Raw genomic sequence first — 26695 nt, forward strand, 5'->3', positions numbered from 1 at the left:
TTGAAAAAAAAATAAAAGGTCTATAAACAACAACAAAAAGAAATTTTTTTGAGAGAGAGAATTTTTTAATATTTATTTTTTAGTTTTTGGTGGACACAACATATTTATTTATTTATTTATTTATTCACTTATTTATTTATTTTAATGTGGTGCTGAGGATCGAACCCAGTGCCCCGCGCATGCCAGGCGAGTGCGCTACAGCTTGAGTCACATCCCCAGCCCAAAAGAAAATATTTAAAAAAAAAAAAAAAAAAAAAGATCCTCCCACCTCTCTTCCCTATTTAATGGTAATCTTATGCTCTTCCTCCCTATCCCATTTTGAGTCATACATGTATGATGATGTGAGGGGGAAAAAAAGTGTGTCACATTACACTGGGTAGAGAGAAGTGATGCGGGGAGTGGGGGAAGAGGGGATAGGAAGGGCAGCAGAATAAAATAGACACTTGTATTGCTGTATGTATATACGTGACTGTAAAACCAATGTGATTCTGTAACCTGTACACTCAGAAAAATGAGAAATTATACCCCATTTGATTCAAATGTATGATATGTCAAGATCATTGTATTGCCATGTGTAACTAATAAAAAAAATTTTTTAAAGAAAAATGAAAGTATATGACCACATAAATATCTGCTCACATATGTTCACAACAAATTTATTTGTAATAGCCCCAAACAGGTAATAACCCAAATGTCCTTCAAAAGTTAACAAATAAAGTTGTAGCATCTTCACATAATAGAATATTACCCATCAACCTAAAGGGACAAATCATTAACAAAAGCACCAAGTGGATAAATATCAAAAGTTGTGGAGTGAAAAAAAGTAAGTGCATCAGGTTGGGGTTGTGGCTTAGTGATAGAGCACTTGCCTAGCATGGGTTTGATTCTCAGCACTGAATAAAATAAAAGTCCATCAACAACTTAAAAAAAAAATGTTTTTTTAAAAAAAAGATCCTCAAAATTTAAAAAGTGGTAAGGATGTAACTCAGGGCAGAGCACTTATCTGGCATGTGAGACGTCCCCACCCCAGGTTCAATCCCCAGTATCATTAAATTAACTAATTTGAAAACTTTAAGATTCAAATATTTCATGTAAATTGTGCACCAAGCACTGTCCTACCACTCGAAGAATTTTGATAATCTTCTCACCAAAATAGTAAATTTACAGAATTATACATGTCCTTATTTATGAGGAATCTTAATAACATACTTATTCTTTAAGCCAATAATCATATTTCTAAAAGTTATTTTTTAAAAAATCACCCAAAACACAGAAAATGCTTTAAATTCAAAGTTATTCCATAACAGCAAATACTGGAAACAATGTAATGCTTTAAGCCCTATGCTTCCATGTCACCACCACCTGCCCTCATCACAGTCACTCTCCATGGGGTAGCTCCAGTAACTCAGATCTGTTGCTCTTAATCCTCCACTGACTTTCCATCACAACTGGACTAAAATCGCAAACCTACATCATGGTCTACAGCACATACATGACCAAGACCAACCCAACCTCTCCAATTCAGCACACTGGCACCCATGTATTCCCAAGACTAGAGTAGGCCCACTGCCATTTCTGGGCCTCTTCTTTAATGTTCCTTCTCTTATAAATAATTTCTCTAGAAGTGTTCTAAGGTTTCTGCTTAAATGCCTTCTTTTCAGAGTTTGGTTAGTTACTCGGGGGACGGGGACAGGGATTGAACCCAGGACCCTCAGACATGCCAGAGAAGCACTCTACCATTGAGCTACACCTCAAGTCATTTTTTTTTTAAGTTGTAGTTGGACACAATGCCTTTATTTATTTATTTGTATGTGGTGCTGAAGATCGAACACAAGGCATGTGGTAGGTGAACACTCTATTGCTGTGCCACAACCCCAGCCCCTACACCTCAAGTCTGAAATGTTGTGTTTTATTTATTTGGGTGGGGGTAGTACTGGGGAGTGAATCCATAACTGCGCTACCACTTAGCTACATTCCCAGCCCTATTTTGTGGGGAGGAAGGCAGGACAGGATTATAGGTGTGCACCACCATACCCAACTCTTAAATGCCTTTTCAAAAAGACTTTCCCTAGGAGCCATTGCTCGGTCATTTTGTATTCCTCTATCCTGCCGCATTTTTTAGCATACAAGTCAACAGTAGTGTGGGGGGAAGGGTGTCTGTTTATTACTGTCTATCTCATAAAAACAAAACTCCAGCACATTTTAAGTATACACAATAAAAGCTCTAGAAACATGACCAAAAAAGCATGACTAAATTCTTATAATAATTGTAACCATTTAGTATTTAAGAAACAATACAGGATAAGCTAATATAAAGTCACCAATTAGGATAGAACATCTTACTCTTCAGCCTATAGTACAGAAAAAAAGACATGAAACTACATCCAAAACAAGATGATTATAGTAGTTGTCTCTAAAAATCATTCAGGATTACAAGAATTTTTTCATATTCTTTCTGTAACTTTTTATAATTTTAAAAATACTTCCAATAATGAAGGTATACTTTTATAGTATTAAAAATATATTTTTTTAAAGAAATATGTCTGACAAACATGATGTTTCCCTGTCCCAGTACTTTAAAGACTGCAAATGTTTTTAGATTCTAAAAGTGATTCATAGCTCAAACATATAAAAATCACTGCTCTATATTGTCACTTGAGATCATAATTACTTAAGGACTCATCACCCCTACCAGACTATAAGTTTGCTTATTAGCACATAATATTACATGGCATGTAGAACTGAAATCTTTAGAAGTGTTTTTCAGGGCTGGGGCTAGGCTTCAGTGGAAGAGTGCTCGCCTAGCATGCATGAGGCACTGGATTCGATCCTCAGCACCACATAAATAAATAAAATAAAGGTATCATGTCCACCTATAACTAAAATTATATATTTTTAAAAAATTAAAAGTGTTTTTCAGTACTATGTGTTTTACCATCTACGTACATCTCCAGCCCTTTTTTAAAAATTACGAGACAAAGTCTCACTATATTGCAGAAACTGGCCTCAAACCTGTGATCCTCCTGCCTTAGCCTCCCTATTAGCTGGGCATATAGTGGTACACTATCACACAAAGCTGGAATTTAAATATTGAAAATGATAGGTTTAACTCTCGTAATCCTTTCAATTTCCTGAGATTCACTATAAAGCATTTAAAATGTGCTTCTAATTTTATTACCTTCATCCTCTTTTAAATATACCTTCACCTGTTAATCTGAATGAATCATTTGATATAAAAAAATTAAATTTCCTCTACTATTCACTTTTCCAATCTTCCTGCATATTTTATATGCAACCAGGAAGGGGAAAGGTACAAGGGGAAAAAAAAAGTTAAAAAGAGCAAAAAAATGGGGCTGGGGTTGTGGCTCAACAGTATAGCATTCACCTAGCACATGTGAGGCCCCGAGTTCAATCCTCAGTACCACACAAAAATAAATAAATAAAATGAGGTGTTTTATCCATTAAAAAAAAAGCAAAAAAGCCTGGCGTTGTAATCCCAGCAGCTCAGGAGCCTGAGGCAGGAGGATCGAAAGTTCAAAGCCAGCCTCAGCAAAAAGTGAGGTGCTGAGGAAATCATCGAGACCCTATCTCTAAATGAAATACACAATAGGGCTGGGAATATGACTCAGTGGTGGAGTGCCCTTGAGTAGAATCCTTAGTACAAAAACAAACAAAAGAGCAAAAGAAAAATTATTTAAGAAAAAATTTAAAAATGGGGCTGGGGTTGTGGCTCCACAGTAGAGCATTGTCTAGCACATGTGAGGCACTGGGTTCAATCCTCAGCACCACATAGAAATAAATAAATAAAATAAAGATTAGAAAAATTCAAAAAAGTGTACGGAAAGAATCATAATACAAAGCAAAAGCTTAACATTTATGGAAAGAAAAAAAGGTGCAGGTATACACTTCTTGGACCTAAAAATCTTATTGTATCATATATATCTTGTTCTATTCAGAGTTTATTGAACCTTTCACATAACTCTTGTCATATATCAAACAACCAAACACATCCTGTAATGCCAAGTGTTCCAGTGCAAAAACAGACATACAATAAGACAAACTTGAGACACTCACCGTGCTGTAGACTGCTGAGACAGTAGGAGTGAAGATTCGGTCCTCAAGAGGCTGTGGCACAGGTCCTCTAGGAATTCTAGAAAGGTGAGTTAAGGATAAGAGAACTCAAAAATGAACTGCACTAGCAGTAAGAGAAAAATCACCACCATAAAATTCTGCCTAAAACCAAGCATTTTTTTACTCAATTAGTGCAGTCATATACTTTTTCCTCCACAGAAACTAGAAAATAAAGTAATTCAACTTTGCTAATGTGATTATTCCAATCTCTTCAAAAGTGGTTCCTATTATATACATTCCATGGAAACTCAAAACAAATAACAATTATAAAACTTTTCCAAACTTTAAGTCCATGATAAGACTGCAATACCTATACTTACTATGGAAAAAGACTAGAGAAGGATAACCAGAATATATTCAGGAAGATAACACTAACTCATCAAGTGAAAATTGATGACAAAGGCCCAGTCTGTTCTGCTTACATCACAGGAATAGAACACACAATTCATTCCTTCTGGTTTTGCCCACAGCACTCCACCAAGTCCCCATTTTCAAAAACAGTCTCACAGACATTATATAGATTAAAATATTTTAGCACATCAACAGACCTTCTGTTTAAAGACAAAGGACTATCATTTTATTCAACTTCAAAACAAAAGACTATCATTTTATTCAACTTTAAAACTCTTCTGCCTGGTATGGTGATATTTTGGAATAGAAAATGCTTGTGAATTCCAGGCCTCTTCAACAATGACAACCAATCTGGTGGTCACAAGGGTGCACACCCAGGGGGCTGGGGATGTGGCTCAAGCGGTAGCGCGCTCGCCTAGCATGCGTGCGGCCCGGGTTCGATCCTCAGCAGCACCACATACCAACAAAGATGTTGTGTCCGCCAAGAACTAAGAATAAATAAATGTTAAAATTCTCTCTCTCTGTCCCTCTCTCTCTCACTCTCTCTTTAAAAAAAAAAAAAAAAAAGGGTGCACACCTGAAATCCCAGTGACTGACTCAGCATGCTGAGGCAGGAGAATTGCAATTTCAAGGCCATACACAGCAACTTAATGAGACCCTATCTCAAAATAAAATTTACAAAGATAGTAAGAATGTAGTTCAGTGGGTTGAGTGCCTCCAGGTTCAATCTCTAGCATCACAAGAAAAAAAAATTGACAAACAAAAGATCAATAACAATTACCCCTGGGTGATGGGCTAATATATTTGTTCTTCTAAACTGGATACAAATTATTTGTGTGGTTTAAATTTTTTTTTTTTTTTTTACAGAATGACAATAAATCCAATGGTGCCAACAAAACTGAGGCTATTCTCAATGATTTTTAATCTCAAAAATAAGACTCTTAATGTCATAAATCCAAAATAAGATTCTTTTCCTTCAAATAAAATGCAGCCGGGGCGGTGGTACTGAGACAGGATGATCAAGAGTTCAAGGCCAGCCTCAGCAAAATCGAGGTGCTAAGGCCCTCAGTGATACTCTGTCTCTAAATAAAATACAAAATAGGGTTGGGGATGTGACTCAGTAGTTAAGTACCCCTGAGTTCAATTCCTGGAAACTCCACCCTCCCAACAAAAATAAATATATTTATTTATGAATAAATTTTATAAACATTTGTAAATTTTATAAATATTTATAAATAAATATAAATTTTAAAATAAATATAAACTGTATAAGTTAATACATTTATAAATATATTTATAAATAAATGTATCCATCTACAACTAAAAATTTTTCTTAAAAAACAGTTAATGCTTCTCATAGCATTTCCCTTTCTAATTCAGTAAGATGGTTTGGAAGAAAAAGTAAAAGCTGCAAATAGTAATTTCTGCCCTTTTTTTTTTTTTTAATCTTAAGGAATGACCACAAGTTGCCAAAATCTGACAGAATTATTAGAAGTAAAATTCTTTTTTTTTTTTTTAGAGAGAATTTTAACATTTATTTATTTTTTCTTAGTTCTTGGCGGACACAACATCTTTGTTGGTATGTGGTGCTGCTGAGGATCGAACCCGGGCCGCATGCATGCTAGGTGAGCGTGCTACCGCTTGAGCCACATCCCCAGCCCCAGAAGTAAAATTCTTTATATCCAAATAGCCAAACCAGTTTACTGAGGTTAAAGAGGGGAACTAAACCAAAAAACCTACCCTTTAATTGTCAGAGACAATACCAGTCTCTAGACAGCATTTTAGACTACCAGCCTCAGACAATAATTTAACACCTGTCACCATCCCCCACAAAAAAACTGGTTTAAAATGTTGCATTGAAAAGTGAGGAAGCTAAAACATTTCTCATAGGAACAGCCTCCTCCAAACAATGCACACACACACACACACACACACACACACACACACACACAAAATGTTCAAAGCACAAACCTAATAGGTTTTAGGACAAGTGTCCTTAATATAAGCTTGTTAGTTAGTTCTTCAGAATGAAGATTATCCCTCAGCTGAAATTAAACTTTCTTTGCATTAGACTTCTGCATTGTGGTCACATGACTGGTAGAAAATACAGTCATTCTTCTTCTACAGAACCAAACACTACTACATTATTGCTTTTTTCCCAGTGAGGACTAATCCTCACAATGGAGAATAACTTCTCAAGTAAGTTATCTTCTATGCCCAAGAGGCTGAGCTACTTCCCTTAACTGTACAAAGAAAAGGTAGGACTCATGGTGTCTATTAGTTGCTTTGTAAACTAAAATGATTACTATAATTACAAGCTTCCTGAGACAGTCTTTCATTTGGCAAACAATACACTAACAAATAATCTTCCCCCTTGACTTCATTTATTTTGCTCCCTGTAAAATGACAAAGAGAATATGGTGGAGTGTTCTGTACAAAAAACTAATTAAAATAAAAACAATTAAAAGAGAAATGCAGAGAACAGTTTCAAGACTGATATGTGACTAACCAATTACACTGTCTGCACTGAACCACTTAATATTATGCCCTTAAGTAACCTGCCAAATTCAAAAGGCTAAATTACATATCCAGACCATGTCTCCTCATAGTCTGTAAGTATGCTCTTCCTATTATATCAACCAGTTCTAGGGCACAAAATTTAATAGCTAGATAGAAAAATATCACAAACTTTTCAAAATATGTTTGGCCCATCTAAAGATAAACTAAAGCCCAGTGCTGGCACACACCTGTAATACTGGATGCTGAGACAGGAGGATGGCAAATTCCAAGCCAGCCTCAGCAACACCGAGGCCCTAAACAACTCAGTGAAAACCTGTATCTAAATAAAATACAAAAATAGGGCTGGGGATGCAGCACAATGATTATGCGCCCCTTGGTTCAATCCCTGGTATCAAAAAAAAAAAAAAAAAGATGATCTAAATTATTAGTCCGCTCCATAAAAGTGTCAAAGAAGCATCACTAAAAACTTTTGAAAAGTTCTGAATTCTTAGCTCAAGCTCAATTATCTGTCCAATGGCAAACAGTCATTACTACAATCTATGCAGATAATGAATTTAGCCAGAAAAACTTATTTTATGGGAGCAATTTTTTCCTTTAATTATAGTGTTGATGGTTGTACAACTTCATAAACATGCTAAAAAACAATGAACTCTTAAAAGTATGAATTACATGGAATGTAAACTTTATCTCTTCAGAAAAACCTAACTTGGGTGGGAGTTGTGGCTCAGCAGTAGAGGGCTCATCTAGCACATGCGAGGCCCTGGGTTCGATCCTCAGCACCACATAAAAATAAAATAAATAAAATAAAAGGCATTGTTTCAAACAAAAATTAAAAACCCATTAACTTATAACAAGGATGTTTAGCCCACTACCTCACTTAAAAGGCCTACATAAATCAGTATGAGCTCAGCCCTACTAAACTTTTTCTCCTGAAGAAATAACACAAGATGCAGGCATGGTGGTGTAGGCCTGTAATCCCACTTCAGCACTCAGCAACTTAGTAAGACCTTGAAATAAGAAAAGGCTGGAGAGATAGCTCAGTGGTAAAGCATTCCTGAGTTCAATCCCCAGTACAGTTAAAAAAAAAAGGGGGGGGGGGGGAGGGAGAGGAGGACAGAGGAAGGAGGAAAGGGAAAGAAACCACACACAGCAAATTCTACAGCAGACTTCCTCCTAATTCCCACTGCCACTGAGCTTATTATCAATTCTAATCAAGCTCTGAATCTCCAGCCTAAATCATTAGCTGCTTACTTCCTTTTGAACTTAAGATAATAAGCAAACAGCTTTTCATATTACCACTTACAATTCCAATTTGACCAAAGAACAGTATAACATACTTGCACAATGGCTCCAAAACATGTTGACCTTAACTTTTTAAAAGCTATGACTAAAATACAGTAGTGGGCTGGGGATGCGGCTCAGTGGTAAAGTGCTTGTCTGGCATGCATAAAGCCCTGGGTTTGCTCCCCAGTACCAACAAAATAAAATGCAGTAGCATACCTATTCAAATTGTTGACTTACATACTTAGAAAATGCAATCAAAACCATTAGCAAGACTGCACAGATGGTATGAAGTAACTGAATAAAGACTAACTCCAATAAAAAAGGCAAATTTCAAAAATAAGTAAAATGAAATGATTAAAGTACTCACTACATATACTCTAAATTAAATGCCGACCAAGCAAATAAAAAACTTAGATAATATCTGTTTAATCAAAGAAATCCAACAATCCATGAGATTACACAATGATATGTTTTTTTATTTATACCATGAAAGAAGGAAGAGGTTAATAGCTTTGTAACCACAGATGTTTACTGAATCCTCATGAATGTAAACACTCTACAAGATGAACCTTCTTGATCCACGGCAATCACAACTGGCACTGGGCAGATTTTCTGGGGAGTGACAGTGACCAAGTTATATTGTCATATTGTGTGCATGTATGAATATGTAACAACAAACACCAACACTGTGTACAACTATAAAGCACCAATTTTTTAAAATGTGGAAAAAGGAAAAGAGGCAGATTTTCACAAATTAGAAACAAGAGTGAAAGTCAACATAATCTTACTTTCATTTGCTCAAACGCTAATGTTCCATTTACAGAAACCAGATGAATGTTTCTAAATCTTGCCCAACTACCCTAAAACAAAAGCTACTATCTCGATGGTCATAGTTATCATTTCCACATGGAAAGCGAGCAAGAATACAAATACCATCACACAAATACTGCTCCACAAACAGGCAACAATGTCAACAGAAGAAAACAAATAATGCAAAGGGCTTTTTCTTTTTTTTTTTTTAATTTATTTATTTTTTTTATTGGTTGTTCACAACATTACAAAGCTCTTGACATATCATATTTCATACATTAGATTCAAGTGGGTTGTGAACTCCCATTTTTACCCCAAATACAGATTGCAGAATCACATTGGTTACACATCCACAATTTTACATAATGCCCAATTAGTAATTGTTGTATTCTGCTACCTTTCCTATCCCCTATTATCCCCCCTCCCCTCCCCTGCAAAGGGCTTTTTCTATACTATTTCTTTTTTTTTTTCACATCAGTAACCTGCTTTATTAACACATAAACTGCACCACTGACTTGAACTTTGTAGCCAATTAACAACCCCAAAAATATCAACTGCTCAGGTACCCCCACAAGTGACTCTTCCCCCTGCTGCAGAGAATAGTAGGGTGAGAGCAGAGGACTACTCCTCAAAGAAGACCATAGGGAACCCCTCTGCATCCTCTCCATGCTGTGGCTCCCCTTGCTCCTTGGACTCTCTTCCAATATCTTCCATGAGTTGCTCTAGGTCCAGGTCACTGGAAGCTTCATCTTCAGTGGGGATACTTTCAGCCTCCTTAGTCAGTGGTTCCTGGGGTCTAGGCTCTTCTTTTCCCATCAAGGGACAGGCCGTGTGATGAGCTGGTGGGTCAGGCCCTTTGGCATCATTCTAACTTCTTTTTCCTGAGACAAGTTGGTTGCTGAGGCCTTAGTTTGGGGAACTTGAAATTTTTTCTTAAGGCCTGGCTGGTCCAGATCTTAATTCCTTGTCCTTCTTTCCTTCCCGTTATGGGTACAGGAGACACTATGGATTCACTGCCCAGAGGTCTTTTCACTATCTTCTTTTTCAGGGTCCTGTCTTGTCCATCTGTCATGCGTCTTGCCTTGGGCTTTTTTGAATGTGTTTTGGTCCAGGCAAAGTTGGGTCTCTCTTCTCTTCTTTCTCCTCCTCTATCTCTGATTCCTCCTCTTCTTTTTCCAAGTAGGACACTGAGCTGTTAGCCACAGAAAGAATTAGGTCTTTTCCATCCCCATTGCTGTCAGATCCACTGTAACAGCTCCAGAAATCAAATAAGTTGACCCGCTCCCCAATGTTGATCTGTTCTGCCTTCTGAGCCATCATGATGGCTGCCACCAGTTTCTGGCTGTAGTCCTTATTCCTGTACTTTTTCACTCCTGCTAGCTCCAGGGACAGCTCCTGGAAATTCTTTGGCATGCAGACTGGGATTCAAGCACGAGGAACTATTTCTCCAAAAAATGTCACGTGGTATTTAGAAGGCAGAGAATCTAGATGAGAATCGAAGAGAAAATATTCCCCCAGATCAGGATCAGATTCGACCATGCCTGGCCACCAGGGGTAACCATTCTGTTTGGCCCAGATGATGGATCCTGGGACATAGGAGGCATAGGCCACATCACTCTCACACCCTGTCCAGATCTCCTCAGAAATATCACAGCAGTTATAATCCAAGTCTGTATTCTGGTCACAATACCAATTATCTGGGAGAATTGAAGGGTCAATATTCCCACGCATCCGCTTGCTTCCATTTCTCACAGTTTGGAGAGGAACACTGGACCCAAACTAAACACTGACCAAAACCACTTTCTTCCCCTTTTTGATGACCTGTGATCTGAGAATCACTCTGAATCATTTTCTCTGGTTGGTCTTTCTCTCTGCACTCATGCCCACCTTGAACTTTCTCCATTATTTCATCATGAGCTTCCCCCCTCTTTCTTTTGCTTAAGGAAAGTCTATTAATTTCTTCTCAGAGGGTACAGGAACCAGCTGGGCCGATTTAGATGTTCTTATCTCTGGGACATCTTCTACAGAGGCTGAAGTCTCTGGAGTATGAGGTACCACTTTCCTCTCTCCAACAGCATTATCATTATCAGCAGCAGAAGCAATGCCTGGTTCTTTGCCTGACTGGGAATTGGTCTGAACACAGGAAGTCTGCAAAATTAAGACTAGATCCCATCTCCAAGCACGCCTGAAGGGACTTCTGAAGCACAATCTGGACAATCTCTTCAAATTCTGCATTGGTAAGACTTGATTTTCCCTTTTCCTTCTTCTGTGCGAGCTTGTCTTAAGCCTTTCCTTTTTTCTCCTGACCAACTCCTGGACCATCCTCTGTAGCTGCTTCTCCTCCTTTTCTAACCTGGCTTTTGGTGGGCTTGCCTTGGCTTCTGCCACTAGAGAACTGATCCCCAGGGTCTCTTCTCTGTGTGAGTTGGGACCACGTGGTATCATGCTATGCAATTTTTGTGTAGGTGGGGCAAAGGTTTTCTTTGATCCCTTTCCACATTCTTCTTTCTTCTGCAATGTTGTCATCATTCTGCTGAGAAACACAGCTTTCTTTGCCTCTTCTGGGGAAGACCTGAAAGCGATGAGCACAGCATAGCACAGCATGCCACAGCCGTGACTCTTGTACGATTTCTTACTCAGGGTTTAGGCCAATATGGTAATATCAGGCAACTTAGCCTTCTCTACTTTCTCCTGGTTTCCACATAGTTTTGACAATGAACAGGAAGTGAACTTGTATAATACTTGAGAATAATGGAAGAATTGTTAGACTATACCCTATTTTTCACAAAGATACCAAAATAATTTGTCAAAAGAGGCACTTTTTAAAATACAGTTTTGGAAATCATGAGACCCTTTAATATTAGCACTGACCCAATGGGATAGCTCTTTGAAAATTTGAAGATTTCCAATTTAAACAAACCAGAATATTCTGAAGAAATTTTAAATATTCCAAGAAATTTTAACTGACCTTTAAAAAGGAAATGTACTAGTCAAAACTGAGAAAGAATCTACATATATTTTTAAAGTCTATAAGAATTCTGTGGTTAAGCGAGGAGGCTAAGGCTAAGGGGTGGGTAAAATCACAAGTTCCAAGACCAGTCTGAGCAAGTTAGCAAGGCCTGTCTCAAAATACAAAAAATACAGAGGGCTGGGAATGCAGCTCAGTGGTAAAGTATTTGTCTATCTTGCAAAAGACCCTGGATTCAATCCTCAACCTGACCAAAAAAAAGTTTACAGAAAAATCATCCAGATGAATTCAAGATGTTTAAAAAATATTTTAAAAGGTCCTAAATTACACTCTTTGGAATTTTCACATCTACTGAAGCTTGATTTAAAACTGACTAGTTATGGAAAGACAATTTAAAATTACCTTTTCCAATCAGACATTGGGACACATGCCAGAAGATCCAGCTACTCTAGAGGCTGAGGCAAGAGGATAAACATTCAAGGTCAGCCTGGGCAACTCAGTAATAAGTCTGTCTCAAAAATACAAAGTGCTGGGGAATGTAACTCAGTGGTAGAGCACCCTAGGTTCAATCATAAATATCATAAAAAAAATGGGGAGGAGGCGGGGGCAGGGTGAAGAAGGGCAGGGTGGGGTGGTGCATGCCTGTAATTCTCAAGAGGCTCAGGAGACTGAGACAGGAGGATCATGAGATCAAAGCCAGTCTCAGACCCTAAGCAACTCAGTGAGAAACCTGTCTCTAAATAAAATACAAAAAAGGGCAGGGGTCATGATTCGGTGGTTAAGTTCCCCTGGGTTCAATCCCTGGTATAAAAAAAAAAAAAAAACTGCTGCTGAATACCTAACTCACTAAACGAATAAAAATTAACTTTAAACAGATTAAAGGCCTAAATGCAGAGGCTAAAACAATAAATTCTTTGAAGTAAACACAGATCTGCATTACCTGGGATTTGACAATTAGGTATGATACCAAAAGTAGTAACAACCATAAATTAATAAATTAGAGAAATTGTTAATTTCAAAGGCTTGAATAGAAAATAAAGTCTATCACTTAAATATTTTCTAAGTTGAAGCAGAACTGAAGCTTCCATTAAAGCCTATAAAGAGAGAAAGAGAAAGAGAGAGAGAGAGAGGGGGGGGGGGGAGAGACTGAGACTGTATTTCGCCAAAATTAAAAATTTTTTTATTTCATAAGACATCACCAGGGCTGGGAATGTGGCTCAAGTGGTAGCGCGTTTGCCTAGTATGCGTGAGGCCCTGGGTTCAATTATTAGCACCACATAAAAATAAAAAAGATATTGTGTCCTCCTAAAACTAAAAACTAAAAAATTTAAAAAACAAAAAAAGATATCACCAAGGCAGCTCAGTGGTTAAGCACCCCTGGATTCAATCCCTGGTACAAAAAAAAAAAAAAGCCAACAATGAGCAGAGAAGAATTCAAAGGTTTCCAACACAGAGAAATGACAAATGTTTATGAAGATGCTAATTATCCTGATTTACTCATTATACCTGTACACATATTAAATTTTAAAAATGTACCCAATAAATATGTACAATTACAAAATGAAGAATCACAATTAATTCAATAGCTATAAAAATTACTCTGGAAAAAAATTACTGTGAATTCTTTTGGGGGTTTGGGGGGCAAATTTGATAAATTGCTAAAGCTGGCTTTGAACTTGTGATCCTCCTGCTTCAGCCTCCCAAATCACTGGGATTCCTTCTGTGCTTATTTAATTTCATCATGCTGATTTTGATCCATTTCATTTTGAATCTAATCCTATGCTTAATTTTCTAATTTAAGATTCCCAGTAATCTCTCCCATTTGAAATCCATGAAATAAACCCCATTTTGAGTACAGCTAACTGATCAGTTGCAAATTTCACCTAATTTGATTTATTATATTGACCCAAAAGATATCATTAATACTGATTGAAATTAGATAATTTGTAGTTTATATAAAAAGGATGCTAGAGTAAGGTATACCCCTGCACATAACTGGTCAGAAAAAAATAAATTCAATACACTTGAGAGATTAGCCATCTGCTAAAGTTACAATTTGTAAGCAAAAAATATATATATATAAATAAATCCATAAATTGTAAGTGAAAAAAACAGAATCTTGACAAAATTGAGACAACAGAAAATGAAGCCCAATTAAACTAATAATTGAATTATAAGGCCTAAAAAGCAACGCAAGAATGTCACTAGTTGTATATGGTTATGCTGCCCAAAAACAACAAAAGGAAAATGATTTTAAGAATGAAGGCTTTTGACCAAGCTAATATTGAATAAGTCCCAAATAATACAGTCTCTTTCTCTCACAACTGAAAATTCCAGACATATAAAACAATATGCACGGGGACTCTGAAAAGTATACCAGAAATGGATATTGTGGAACAAAGTTATATTGGCCAATGTCCAACAAGGGGCATGACTGTTGTATCTTTTTTTTTTTTTTTTTTTTTTTTGGTGGAGTGGGGGGGGGTGTTGATCTGGTTTTGTCCTCCTTTTTTCTATAGGCTTTGCCTTGCCTTGAATGTAGCCCTGAGTCAAGAAATTTTGTATGAGAAAAGCAACTGAAATGACTACAATTTGCCAGGCATAGTAGTACACATATATAATCCCAGCAATTCCAGAGGCTGAGGCAGGAGGATCACAGGTTCAAAGCCAGCCTCAACAATATTATGAAGGCCCTAAGCAACTTGGTGAGACACTGTCTCAAATAAAAATATAAAAAATGATGGTATGGGGCTGGGATTGTGGCTCAGTGGTAGAATGCTCACCTAGAATGCGTGAGGCACTAGGTTCAATCCTCAGCACCACATAAAAAATGAAATAAAGATATTGTATGGCCACGTACAACTAAATAATAAATATTTTTTAAAAAAAATAACAAGATGTGTCTAAGTGGTTAAGGTCCTCTGGGTTCAATCCCTGATAACAAAGACAAAAAGCAAACAATCCACATTAAAAAGAAAGCAAAGGAGGATTCAGCAAAGCAAAGCACTCTGCACAGCAGTGGCCAATGCGGGAGGAACACCACTAGACTGGTGGGGGGTCCAAGGAACACATCACTATGTGGCCTTACACTATGTGGCCTTTACACTCTGTGGCCTTACACTATGTGGCCTCACACTACGTGGCCTTTACACTGCTGCTGATACATGGAGACAGGGTAACTGATCTGTCAGCCCTCCAGAAAGCAAGAGAACCAATTTTAAGACTACATGAGCAGTTATACCCTATCCAACAAATTGGTAAAAATCTCTTCAGCATTTAAAAAAACAAAAAACACTATATTAAGGAATGTAGCAGTGCCTGGTAATATAATAACCCTCAATAAATGTTAGCTTCCAGTAGGATGTGAAGGCAAACACCTGTAATTCCACTGACATGGAGGCTGAATCAGATGCATCACAAGGTTCAAGCCAGTAAATAAGTAAATAGAAAAAATGACTTAGCAAGGCCCTGTCTCAAAAAATAAATAAATAAATAAACAGAACTATGGATGTAGTTTAGTGATAGAGCATCCCTGGGTTCATTAAAAAAAAAAAAGTTAGCTATCATGACTCCTGAGCCACTGAAATTATCTTAAAAATTTTACTTTTTAAAATGGCCTAGAATTTAAATTCACAGGTTTTGTTGGATAAGATATAAGTTCCAGGCCTCCAGAGCAGAGCATTTCAAAACACAGTCACACAGTTAATAGGTTTCTCAAATGTATAGTTTTGGTACAAAAACAAGTGATATCATAAGCACTGTCATGGCAATTCATACAAGTTACAATAATATTTTTTAAAGGAAGAGGAGCTAATTTCTATTTAACTAAGAAATTAGTTAACAATAGTTATGCTCAATTTTAATTAGATATATACAGCTGTAGAAAGTTACTTGTGTCTCAGATTTAGGGCATCAATGTTCACTGTCACTCCTGAAGTAGGCAGGTAAGTAAAGAAGAGGTTAACATAATCCTTAAAGCTGGATAAAAAGGTCAACACCAAGTACCAAAAGCATGACATTCCTATCTTTAAAAAAAAAAAAAAATCACAAAATATGAAAACAATACTAATCCTAACTGTAAGTATAAAGACAAAGGCTCAGATATTCCTATTATTTAATCACACTGAACATCTTGTAAAGAGATGCACTCCTAAAGTAAATATAAGCATATGTTATTAAAGAAACCTCTTGCTAGACAAGGTGGCACACACCTGTAATCCCAGCAGATCAACAGGGTGAGGCAGGAGATCAGGAGTTCAAAGCCAGCCTCAGCAACTTAACAAGGCCCTAAGCAACACAGTGAGACCCTAACACAAACATAAAATTTAAAAAAAAAATAAAAATGCAGATACCAAGAAAACTTCTCTTAACATATGTAAACACAAATAACTACTTCTACCATTGTCTATTTCTTTTTTTTTTAAAAGAGAGAGTGAGAGAGAATTTTTTTAATATTTATTTTTTAGTTTTTGGCGGACACATCATCTTTGTTGGTACGTGGTGCTGAGGATTGAACCCAGGACACATGCATGCCAGGCGAGCGCGCTACCACTTGAGCCACATCCCCAGCCCCTACCATTGTCTATTTCACTGGCCACTATTAGAGTGGAGTGGGAGAGAAAGGCAGATATAGGGGCTCTCGGTTTTCTTATTCCATTACAATCTTCCAGTGTAGGAACAGTAAAGTTTAGTAAAGTGAATACTTAATTGTATTAATAATTTCTAAAAACAAAGGCTTAAATAAACTACAACATATTAACATGTTACAAAATTTATCTTCTTTTATTAAACTACAAGATTTTTTATTGTCTTTTTTATTTGTTTCTTCCCTGGTCATGGGAGAGTTTATTTTTCCATTATTTTATCTTATGATGTTTTGTTTTTTTCCACAACAGATTTAAAGTGATTTAGAAAGGACATATATAATAGAGTACTACAATAAAGTAAATAATGGAAAAATAGCAGGCTACAAGTTCTCACAATACAAATAATGAATATCAATTAGAATCTGAGCTTCCTGGTGACCAGAGTTAAAAGAGAAGTATCATTTACATAGTTTCCAGGACTTGATGTAAGAAGTGCACTTGTGTATGTACCAGTTCCCATAATACTGTAACCTTAAAGATTAATACAACATTGAAACAAAAATTGTGTGGCCGATTTCAACACAAATTATAATAAATATTAAAGTAGAAATTTTAAAATGTAAAGTTACCAAAAAAAAAAAAAACCCCATCTTATTTTCATTTCTTAAAATGAATATTTGCTAATGAAGCAAATCAAATTCATATTCAAATCTCCTAGATTCTCCAGAGGGAGTCCTCACATCAAGATTTGGATGAATTCAGTAGACTGTCTTTTTTCTTATAGTACTGGGCATTGGACCCGGGGCTTTTTGTTTTGTCTGTGTTTGTATTTTGTTTTGGGCACCGGGGATTGAACCCAGAGAGACTTTACCACTGAGCCACATTCCCAGCCCTTTTTTGTATTTTATTTAGGAACAGGGTATCACTGAATTGCTCTGTTGCTAAGGTGGCTTTGACTCCCAAACCTGCCTCAGACTCCTGAGCCATTGGGATTATAGGTGCGGGCCACCATGCCAGGTGAACCCAGAGCTTTGCACATGTCAGGCCAGCACTGAGCTACATCCTAGCCCATTTTAAAATTTGTCTTATTTAGAGAATCTCAGTAAGTTGCCCAGATTGTCTTCAAACTTGTGATCCTCCTGTTTCAGCATCCTGAATAGCTAGAATTAGGTGTGTCACTTGTATTCAGCAATTTAAGAGAACTTTTTCAAAATATTATTATTCACTGCTATGTATGGTGCACATTTCTTTTTTTTCGGTACCAGGGATTGAACTCAGGGGCACTCTTGACCAGTGAGCCACACCCCCAGACCCATTTTGTATTTTATTTAGAGACAGGATTTCACTGAGTTGCTTAGTGCCTCGCCATTGCTGAAGCAATGACTTTGAATCTCGATCCTCCTGTCTCAGCCTCCAGAGTCGCTGGGATTACTGGCAGGCGCCACTGCACCCGGCTGGTACACATTTTTTTTCTTCCTTACTATTAGCAAACAATCTATACCTAAACACTGGAATTTTTCTCTCAAATTCTGCATAATATGCCATAGAAGTTAATTTTTTAATCAATCTTGGGGTGTTATCTTTCAGGAAAAAGGGTTCAGGACAAGAAGTTTCAGGCTCCTACTAAATCAGGCAATGAAAATTTAATACCATAAGCAATAAACTCCTTAATATGTCACTGAATATAAACATAAAACATATTTTAGGACAAAATGAACTATTTGATTTACTTGTAGACTATGTTGTACATTTCTAACTACTGTCAAACAAGGACCTTCTAGGAAGAGTATGGACTTCAGAGTCAGGAAAGACAAAAACCTGAATACCAGATTCATCATTTACTAGCTAGATTATCTTGGGAAATTAACTAACCTCCTCAAACCTGTTTCCTCACCACAATTTTATAAGAATGCAGAATCACTAAATAAAATAAGGCTTGTGATGATGCTAATTATATAAAGCACTTTACTATAAAAAGATCATGATTTTTCCTTTCTCTGGACTATCCAGAGGGCAAGGCCTTCAAGGATGCACCTCCTAGGTTCCAGCTAAGTAATTCCCTAAAAGCACCAAGAGCTCTCCTAATTTAGATCTTAGAAAAGCTAGAATGAAAGGTGTGGTGAGGAAAAGTACACCTTTGGAAGCATCTGACACATACCACAACATACAAACACAAAAGCCAAAAAATGCTATCTGTTCCATACTGACAAAATTATCAAAGACACAGTCTGATCTTTGACACATGGGACAGTGAATCTAAAACAGATACTTATTCATTTCTTGAAAGCATTTCCTTCTGCTATCAAATGTGTCAAATCTAATTTAACAGCTCTTCCCAAGGTGAGCAGCTTAGTAGATGCAGAATAGCAACAGAGCTCAACCCCAAAGAAATTTATACGGAGAGACATCAGTTAGACAGAACTGCTTCTCTTATTTATATCTGCATAACCAGTATCATTAGTCAAACTAATTCACCTAACCGTCTCATACCAAAAGACCTATATTATTGAAGATACTTTTCCCACCAGGCTAGCTTTCAAGGAGAATTATGTTACCAAAATTTTCTCCAAAAGTCCCTACCCCATTAAAATTTTGTTAAACCTAATTTTTCATCTTTAAATCAATGATGTGATAAATAGAAATAACAATATAAGATACTAACCATGACCACTCAGAAAATGTAATCCTCTTCCTTCTTTCTGTAGTCATCATTCTTAATGAGATCAAAGTAGAACCCAAACATTTTAGATTACTCCATCTATTTGCAAACGCACAGCCCACAACAGTTGAAAAGCATTCTGCAAGTACATCTCACAGCAGGTCCTCTACCGACGCAATGAACAAATATGATAACAGAAGTCAATTTTCAATCACAAGCAAAAAATTAAGCTATTTTTAACTTTTGATTAAAATAGCATCAACAAGGAGAATAAAAACTTTACATCATTTATAATTTACTTCCAATCTTCAATTAAAATGTCCTTACTGAGGGGGAAAAAAATTCCCACAAATGGAACTTCAAACATGATTTCTTAGGATGCAGGTTCATATGAAGTCAATGGTATTTTATTTGGCTATTCTGAGATATGGAAAAACTGTGTTTTCCTTTCTCTTTGTAGACACACCCAATTCCCAGAAAGATGTTTTCTTTCTTACAACAGTCAGCTGCATTTCTTTCAAACAACAAACTCTGAAAGGAATTAAAAAACAGCCCTGAATAGAAAGTGTTTCAGCATTATCAATTTCTTATGTACAATGAACATAGTCAAGATGACTTTCTTCCATAAATTCAAGCATAATATAATCATATTCAGTGTCATGTTCCAATTTAATAGTCTAAAAATGCTAAAACACCCAAATGTCACTTTTAAAGATGGCATTCTAAATGTAAATTCAAGGTTATCTACATTCTAACTCCCAGCACTTAACTGATTTAACTCTTCTCCCTCCACATAAATGTAATACTACAGTTTAGCAAAAAAAGATCAGTTGACATTATTAAAAAAAAAAACTTAAGTCATTGACAACAATGACTATCTCTGATATCTCTAATGTATTTTGTTATGAAATATTCAAGCACAGATAAGCATATAAAACTTCTAAGGCACAGTGACACGCCTATAATCCTAGCTGCTCATGAGGCTGAGGTAGAGGATCACAAGTTCAAGGCCAGCCTCAAAAATTTACCAAGGCCCTCAAGTAACTTACTGAGACCCTATCTCAAAATAAAATATGAAAGGGCTGTGGTAAAGCGCCCCTGAGTTCAAATTCCCAGTATCAATCCCAAAAAAGATTCTAAATGTTTCCTAATGCTTCAAATCAAACAATACCATTAGGTTATGAGCATATAACCATGAAAGCTGCTTTGATTCTGCCATCTCTCTCTCTCAGTGTCCTGGGCTGTTAACATGAAGATTCTAGTAAAACTCAGACAAAGGGAGAGCTGGCCTCCCACCAAGCTTTATGACTGTACCAAGTAAGCATTCTAGATACTTTCTTTTCTAGTATCAAACATCAAATATCTCTTGTTCTTTCCTTCCTTCCATTGTTTTTCAGTCCTAGGGGCTGAACCAAAGGCCTTGCAAATGCCATGGAAGTCCCTCCACCACTGAGCTACAAGCCCAGTCCTTGTCTTGTAGCCTCTATATGCAGTAGCTACTTGGATTTTCCCAATTAGTATCTCTTCATCTTCCATTCACACTGCACATTCTTAGACCAATCTTTCTGAACACACTGTGGTCATCAATAAACAATCACTCCCCAAATTACCTCCAATTCAAACCCTGTGATTCAACTGCCACAATTACTTGAGATCCCTCCTATTGAACTCCCTAAAATAAAAATTCTCAAATAGAAAAAACACCAGGCACTTTCCTGTTTGTTTGCTCATACAACTCCTAATATCTGAAATGTCTTTCCTTCATTCTTTTAACTTTAATTCCCTTCAACTCCAAACTACTACCTGGATAGGATTCCTGGTTGTCCTAGTTTGTAAAAGATCACATTTTCCTTTCCTTCCTTAGCCTCAGTTATTCTATTTATTAATAATAAAAAAAGACAGAAATTAATGATGCCAAGAACTGCTGTAAAGATTAAATGAGAGCTGGGATTGTAGCTCAGAGGTACAGCACTTGCCTCAAGTGCATGAGGCACTGGGTTTGATCCTCAGCACCACATAAAAATAAATAAATAAAGATATTGTGTCCATCTAAAACTAAAACATATTTTTAAAAAAGATTAAACAGAGGCTGGGGTTGTGGCTGAGAGGTAGAGCGCTCGCCTAACTTGCATGAGGCACTGGGTTTGATCCTCAGCACCACATAAATGTAAAATAAAGATACTGTGTCCACCTATAACTAAAAAATAAATATTTTTTTAAAATAGATTAAATGATTATACAGAAGCTAGAAGGTACTTATGTAGTATATACAGAGTAGGTATTTAATAAATAATATCTTAGATGAGAGAACACTATTCAGATACTGTTTCATCATTATTTCTAAATCTAATGTTTTTTTCCTCCAGTTAGATCACAGATTTTTTTAGCATGTACCTCATTAAAGAATTAACAGAAGTAAATTAGTTCCAAACTTAATTAGAACCCAAAGCTGCAAGCTTCTCTTTTTAAGTTTTAAAGGTTTTTAGGGTAGGGATTACTCTGCCAAGCTAAGTCTTGGTCTGAATGATCCAAAGGACCACTCTCTCACGTGAAGACTGGGGAAAAAGGGGATGTGGCACCAAAACCACACTAAGCCTCTCCTAATAGAGTACAGATGCCGTCTCAAACATCCAAGTCCTATTTGAAAATCCTGCCTAAGAAGCCTCACCAGCTGCCTAGTTACCACAGACCAATCAGATAAAAAAGACTTGACAACCCAGAGGACCCACGTTAAGAGAGGGACCTCTAAGTATGCAGAAAAAAAAGGGGGAGAAGGAAAACAAATTACCAGAAAGAAGTGCTGACTCTATGTTGCTTGAAAGTAACAGTCAAAATGTAAAGTATCTGCTTTAAAGAAAAATAAGAGCTGACTTAATTTTGATCTCTTTACTTCCTAAACTGGCAACTACTTAACCTTTTGCCAAAGCTGTTTCTTCATAAAATGGTAATAATTTGTCTCACAGAATTATTATGAAGATTAGGTAGGATGCATACTTCCTTGGAATATGACAGACACAACAACTGATATTTTATTTATGTATTTTGGTACTGACCATTGAACACAGGGGCACTCTACCATTGACCAACATCCCAGCCCTGTCTATTTTTAATTTTTAAGACAGAGGTTTGTTAAGTTGCCCAGACTGGTCTTGAGCATTCAATTCTGCTGCCTCAGCCTCCTGAGTAGATAGATAACAAGCATATGCCACCAAGCCTAGATGGAGAGGGTTTTTGTTTTGGGGGCGGGAGTTTACCAATAATTTCAGCAAGGGCATTTAACCACTGAGCCACATCCCCAGCCTTTCTTTTCATTTTTTATTTTGAGACTGAGTCTCACTAAGTCTTGCTAAGTTGCCAAGACTGGCTTTAAACTTACAATCATCCTGCCTCAGCCTCCCGAGCTACTGTAATAACAGGCATGAGCCACCAGAGCCAGCAAGAGGATTAATTTTTAAATGATAAACTTTGTGGGGGTTAGATGGAAGGAACAGTGTTGAGGATTGAACCCAGGGCCTTTTGCATGCTAGGCAAACGCTTTACCACTGAACTACATCCCCAGCAATTTTATTTTGAGACAGGGTCTCCCTAAACTGCCAGGGTTAGCCTTGAAATTATGAGGTTCCTGCTTCAGCCTCCTTAACAGCTGGTATTACAGGCATGTGCCCAGCTCACCTGATCTCTTTCTGTCTCCTATGGTTTTAACCTCCAAGCTATACTTAGAAAAGGAAAAAGGAGGGAAGAACACTTGCATGCAAAAAAAAAAAAAAAAAAAAAAGATGAAAGAACGTAAGAAAAGATATTATAAGTAAACGCTATCTTAAGTGCAATTGTCATTAAATCTGATTTAATAAGAACAGAGGCTGTGAATGTAGCTCAGTTGTGGAGAATGTGCCTCACATGCCGAGTCTCTGGGCTCAATCCATAGAACCACCAAAAAAAAAAAAAGGAAGGAAGAAAGGAGAAAAAAATGATAAATCTAAAATAACAGGCCATGGAGACAAACATTTTAACAATGTGGCCTGGTAGTACATACCTGTAATCCCTGCTGCTCAGGAGGCTGAGGCAGGAGGATCACAAGTTTGAGACCAGTCTAGAAAACTTGGCAAGATTTTGCTTTAAAATTAAGACAAAATGAAATAAAATAGTATAAAATAAAAGAGCTGGAGATACAGCTAAGTAGTAGAGCCCTTGCCTAATATCTGTAAAGCCCTAGATTCAATCCTCAGAACAGCCCCCCCAAAAAAAAGTGGACTCTGATATTAAAATGCTTTTTTTTTTTTTTTGCATGGGGGTGGGGGGTAGGGATACCAGGGATTGAACCCAGGGGCGCCTAGCCACTGAACCACATCCCCAGCCCTATTGTGTATTTTATTTTAGACACAGGATCTCACGGAGTTGCTCAGACCCTCATTATTGTGCTGAGGCTGACTTTGAACTCTTGATCCTCCTGCTGGGATCACAGGTGTGTGCCACCACCTCCTGTTGCCATTTCTACATTTATTTTAGAATTTTACTAAACATGAGCTAATGAAATGCATTCCAGCATACATTTCATTTAATTCCTTATTTTTTCCAGAAAGAACATTAATGAGTAATCATATTTAGCCTCTGGAGCTGCTGGGATTATAGGCATCCACCATACCCAGCAAGATGCTGACTGAATCTTATGTATCTATTAACTTATTCTAAAATAATATATGAACTATATTTTAACCCAAATAACACTTTTTATTTGGAAAAACAGTCAAGTGACAAGAAATGGGGAGGTTGGCACTATTTTACACTTTTGTAAATGTCTTTAACATCAAGAAAGGAAGATAAATCTAATAAGTCAGATGACTTCTTAAATGTGTTTCTGCATTCAATACATTGCAACATTTTAAGTCTATGAAGAAAATCTCCTCTCCCGGAAAAGAGAGAGGCATTTTAACAGTCTTTCCTGATTACTATGCATTGTTTCAATATTACACCAAAACTCAGTAAATTATTTTACTCTAATTTTTTTGTTATTTCTTTTTTGTTTTCATGCAGTGCTAGGGGTCAAACTCAAGGCTTCAAACATGCTGGACAAGTGCTCTACCACTGAGCTACATCCCAGCCCAATAAGGGATAATTTTTAAACATTACAAGCAACTTAGTTCCAAACCATACTTCCAAATTTTTCATATACTGTTACACTGAAATCAATTCATACACATTGCATTTTATGCATTATTTAGTAGCATTATGTACAGATCATCCGGTAATTATCAGTACTTTAAGTTATGCAGACCTTTCCTGATATCTCTGTTTGATCTCAAAACTCATACCTGTTAATACCACCACTGGTCTCATTAGGGAAGACTGTTAAGTACTGGGAAGCTCTCAAGGTTGCGGGATAGGGATATTGGAAACTCTTCCAATATTCTAAATTTTTGCCTCAATATTCCAGTTTTTGCTTGAAAACTATAATTTTAGTATTAGCAACAGTTTTTCTTGAAGACAAAGGAACATTCACCTTTTCTTATTGTTTTATTTATTTTTGGGGGAGTACTGGGGATTAAAACTCAGGGTACTTGGCCACTAAGCCACACCCACAGCCCTATTTTTGTATTTTACTTAGAGATAGGGTCTCAGTGAGTTGCTTAGGGCCTCACCATTGCTGAGGCTGGCTTTGAACTCATGATCCTCCTATCTCAGCCTCCAGAGTTGCTTGGATTAAAGGCATGCACCACCACACTCAGAACATTCAAGTTTTTAATAATGTATCTGTGAAATATTCAAGCATGAATAAGCATAGTCTGTCATTCTTTCAAGTAAAAATGGTGAAAAATTTTTAAAAAGACCATAGATGAGCATACAACTAACTTATACAAGTGGTTTTCATTATCAGACAACTATGTAACAGAAGTGATTTGTGCCATTTTATCACACAGAATATTTGACAAATTATATACTCAAGGGTCAAGACATAATTAAATGAATAGTTTATGGTGTTTCATCACAGACATTATGTGAAAGGTAAAAACTGGCTTCTTTTTTTTTTTTTTTGAGAATACACGTACACGAAGAACACTATCATTATTAGAAATTATTAGCCCACCTTGGTACTACTTGGATTTGAGCTAAGAAACCAGAAGTTTTACCCAACACTGATATTGAAAATGTTGATAAAATGAAAAAGGAAAAAAAAAAAGTCCTACTTTAATTACTAAAATTCTGACTCTCTCAACAGTATAGACATTAAAAAATCCACATACCCTCATAAAGACTCTGATTGCCAGGGGCTAAGGCTCAGTGGCAGAGTACTTGCCTATCACACATTAGCACCACATGAAAAAATAAAATGAAATAAAGGCATGCTGTCCCTCTCTAACTATATTTTTTTTTAAATGACTGATGCTAGGAGTAAAATTTTCACCACTCCTTAAATATACAAAATAAAGTACTAACAAGTTCAGTAAATCAAGATGGGTAGGCCAGAAGCACATTTCTCTGAGCAAGTAAGGGCACCCTATCAAACTAGCAATGCCATGCTAACTCAAAAATGGTCATCAAATGAGGTCATGAAAAATCCAAAAGGCTTTTCATTCACAATAACAGAGAACCACTGTGTATAAGAACAACTAAATATGATTACTCATTAATGTTATTTCTGGAAAAAATAAGGAATTAAATGAAATGTATGCTGGAATGCATTTCATTAGCTCATGTTTAGTAAAATTCTAAAATGTAGAAATGGCAACAGGAGGTGGTGGCACACACCTATGATCCCAGCATCCCACTGAGGCTGAAGCAGGATGATTCCAAGTTTGAGGCCAAACTTAACAACTTTGTGAGACCCAGTCTCAAAATAAAAAATGAAATTAAAAAAAAAATACATGTGTTTCCGTGTGTGTGTGTGTGTGTGTGTGTGTGTGTGTGTGTGTGGTGTTTGTTTATGAATTGTTTATGAATCGTTGTTTACGATTGTGGCTATATCTCAGTAGAAAAACAAAAACTTTCTCCACAGCTGTTCCACGCAGGCCTCAGCCCATGGTCATATAATTCTCCTTCTTCAACTTATTCTTAGGATCTTACACTACAGGTCCTTCCCATTCCTCCTCTCACTCATCAGAGTAGTTCAAATCACTGTGAAAGTGAAGACCCCCTTGGTCCTTCCTCTCTCCCAGCTCTCTTTTCCTTTTCTCTGGCAGCAGGTTTAAGAAGGTAAGAACCTACCATACCCACCACCATGAGATGTCTGTATCAACCAGGTGCCAGAACTAATAGACTAAGCCAGGACACTCGCTAAGTCTAAGAGCTCCGGGTTCAATCACTCACATTCCACACAAGTCCTTTAGAACTAGCAATCCCAGCCAACACTTTGGTTTCAAAGAATTTGAATATACTTCAACTTGAAGCCCA

The 26695-nt window shown here is 36.9% G+C and overlaps 1 protein-coding gene and 1 pseudogene across 31 annotated transcripts in view; both read right to left on the reverse strand.

Annotated features, from left to right (window-relative positions):
* Eif4g3 (eukaryotic translation initiation factor 4 gamma 3) overlaps positions 1 to 26695 on the reverse strand; it is a 283893-nt gene that overhangs the window by 205428 nt on the left and 51770 nt on the right. For all 31 annotated transcript variants that reach the window (XM_078025501.1, XM_078025499.1, XM_078025498.1 and 28 more), the window contains exon 2: positions 4075 to 4150. In XM_078025501.1, the coding sequence (XP_077881627.1) occupies positions 4075 to 4150 (76 nt within the window). The remainder of the gene's footprint in view (positions 1 to 4074; positions 4151 to 26695) is intronic.
* On the reverse strand, positions 5876 to 13147 carry LOC101960055 (zinc finger CW-type PWWP domain protein 1 pseudogene; annotated as a pseudogene).

The sequence above is a fragment of the Ictidomys tridecemlineatus genome, chromosome 11 (genome assembly GCF_052094955.1).
Source record: "Ictidomys tridecemlineatus isolate mIctTri1 chromosome 11, mIctTri1.hap1, whole genome shotgun sequence".
NCBI lineage: Eukaryota > Metazoa > Chordata > Mammalia > Rodentia > Sciuridae > Ictidomys > Ictidomys tridecemlineatus.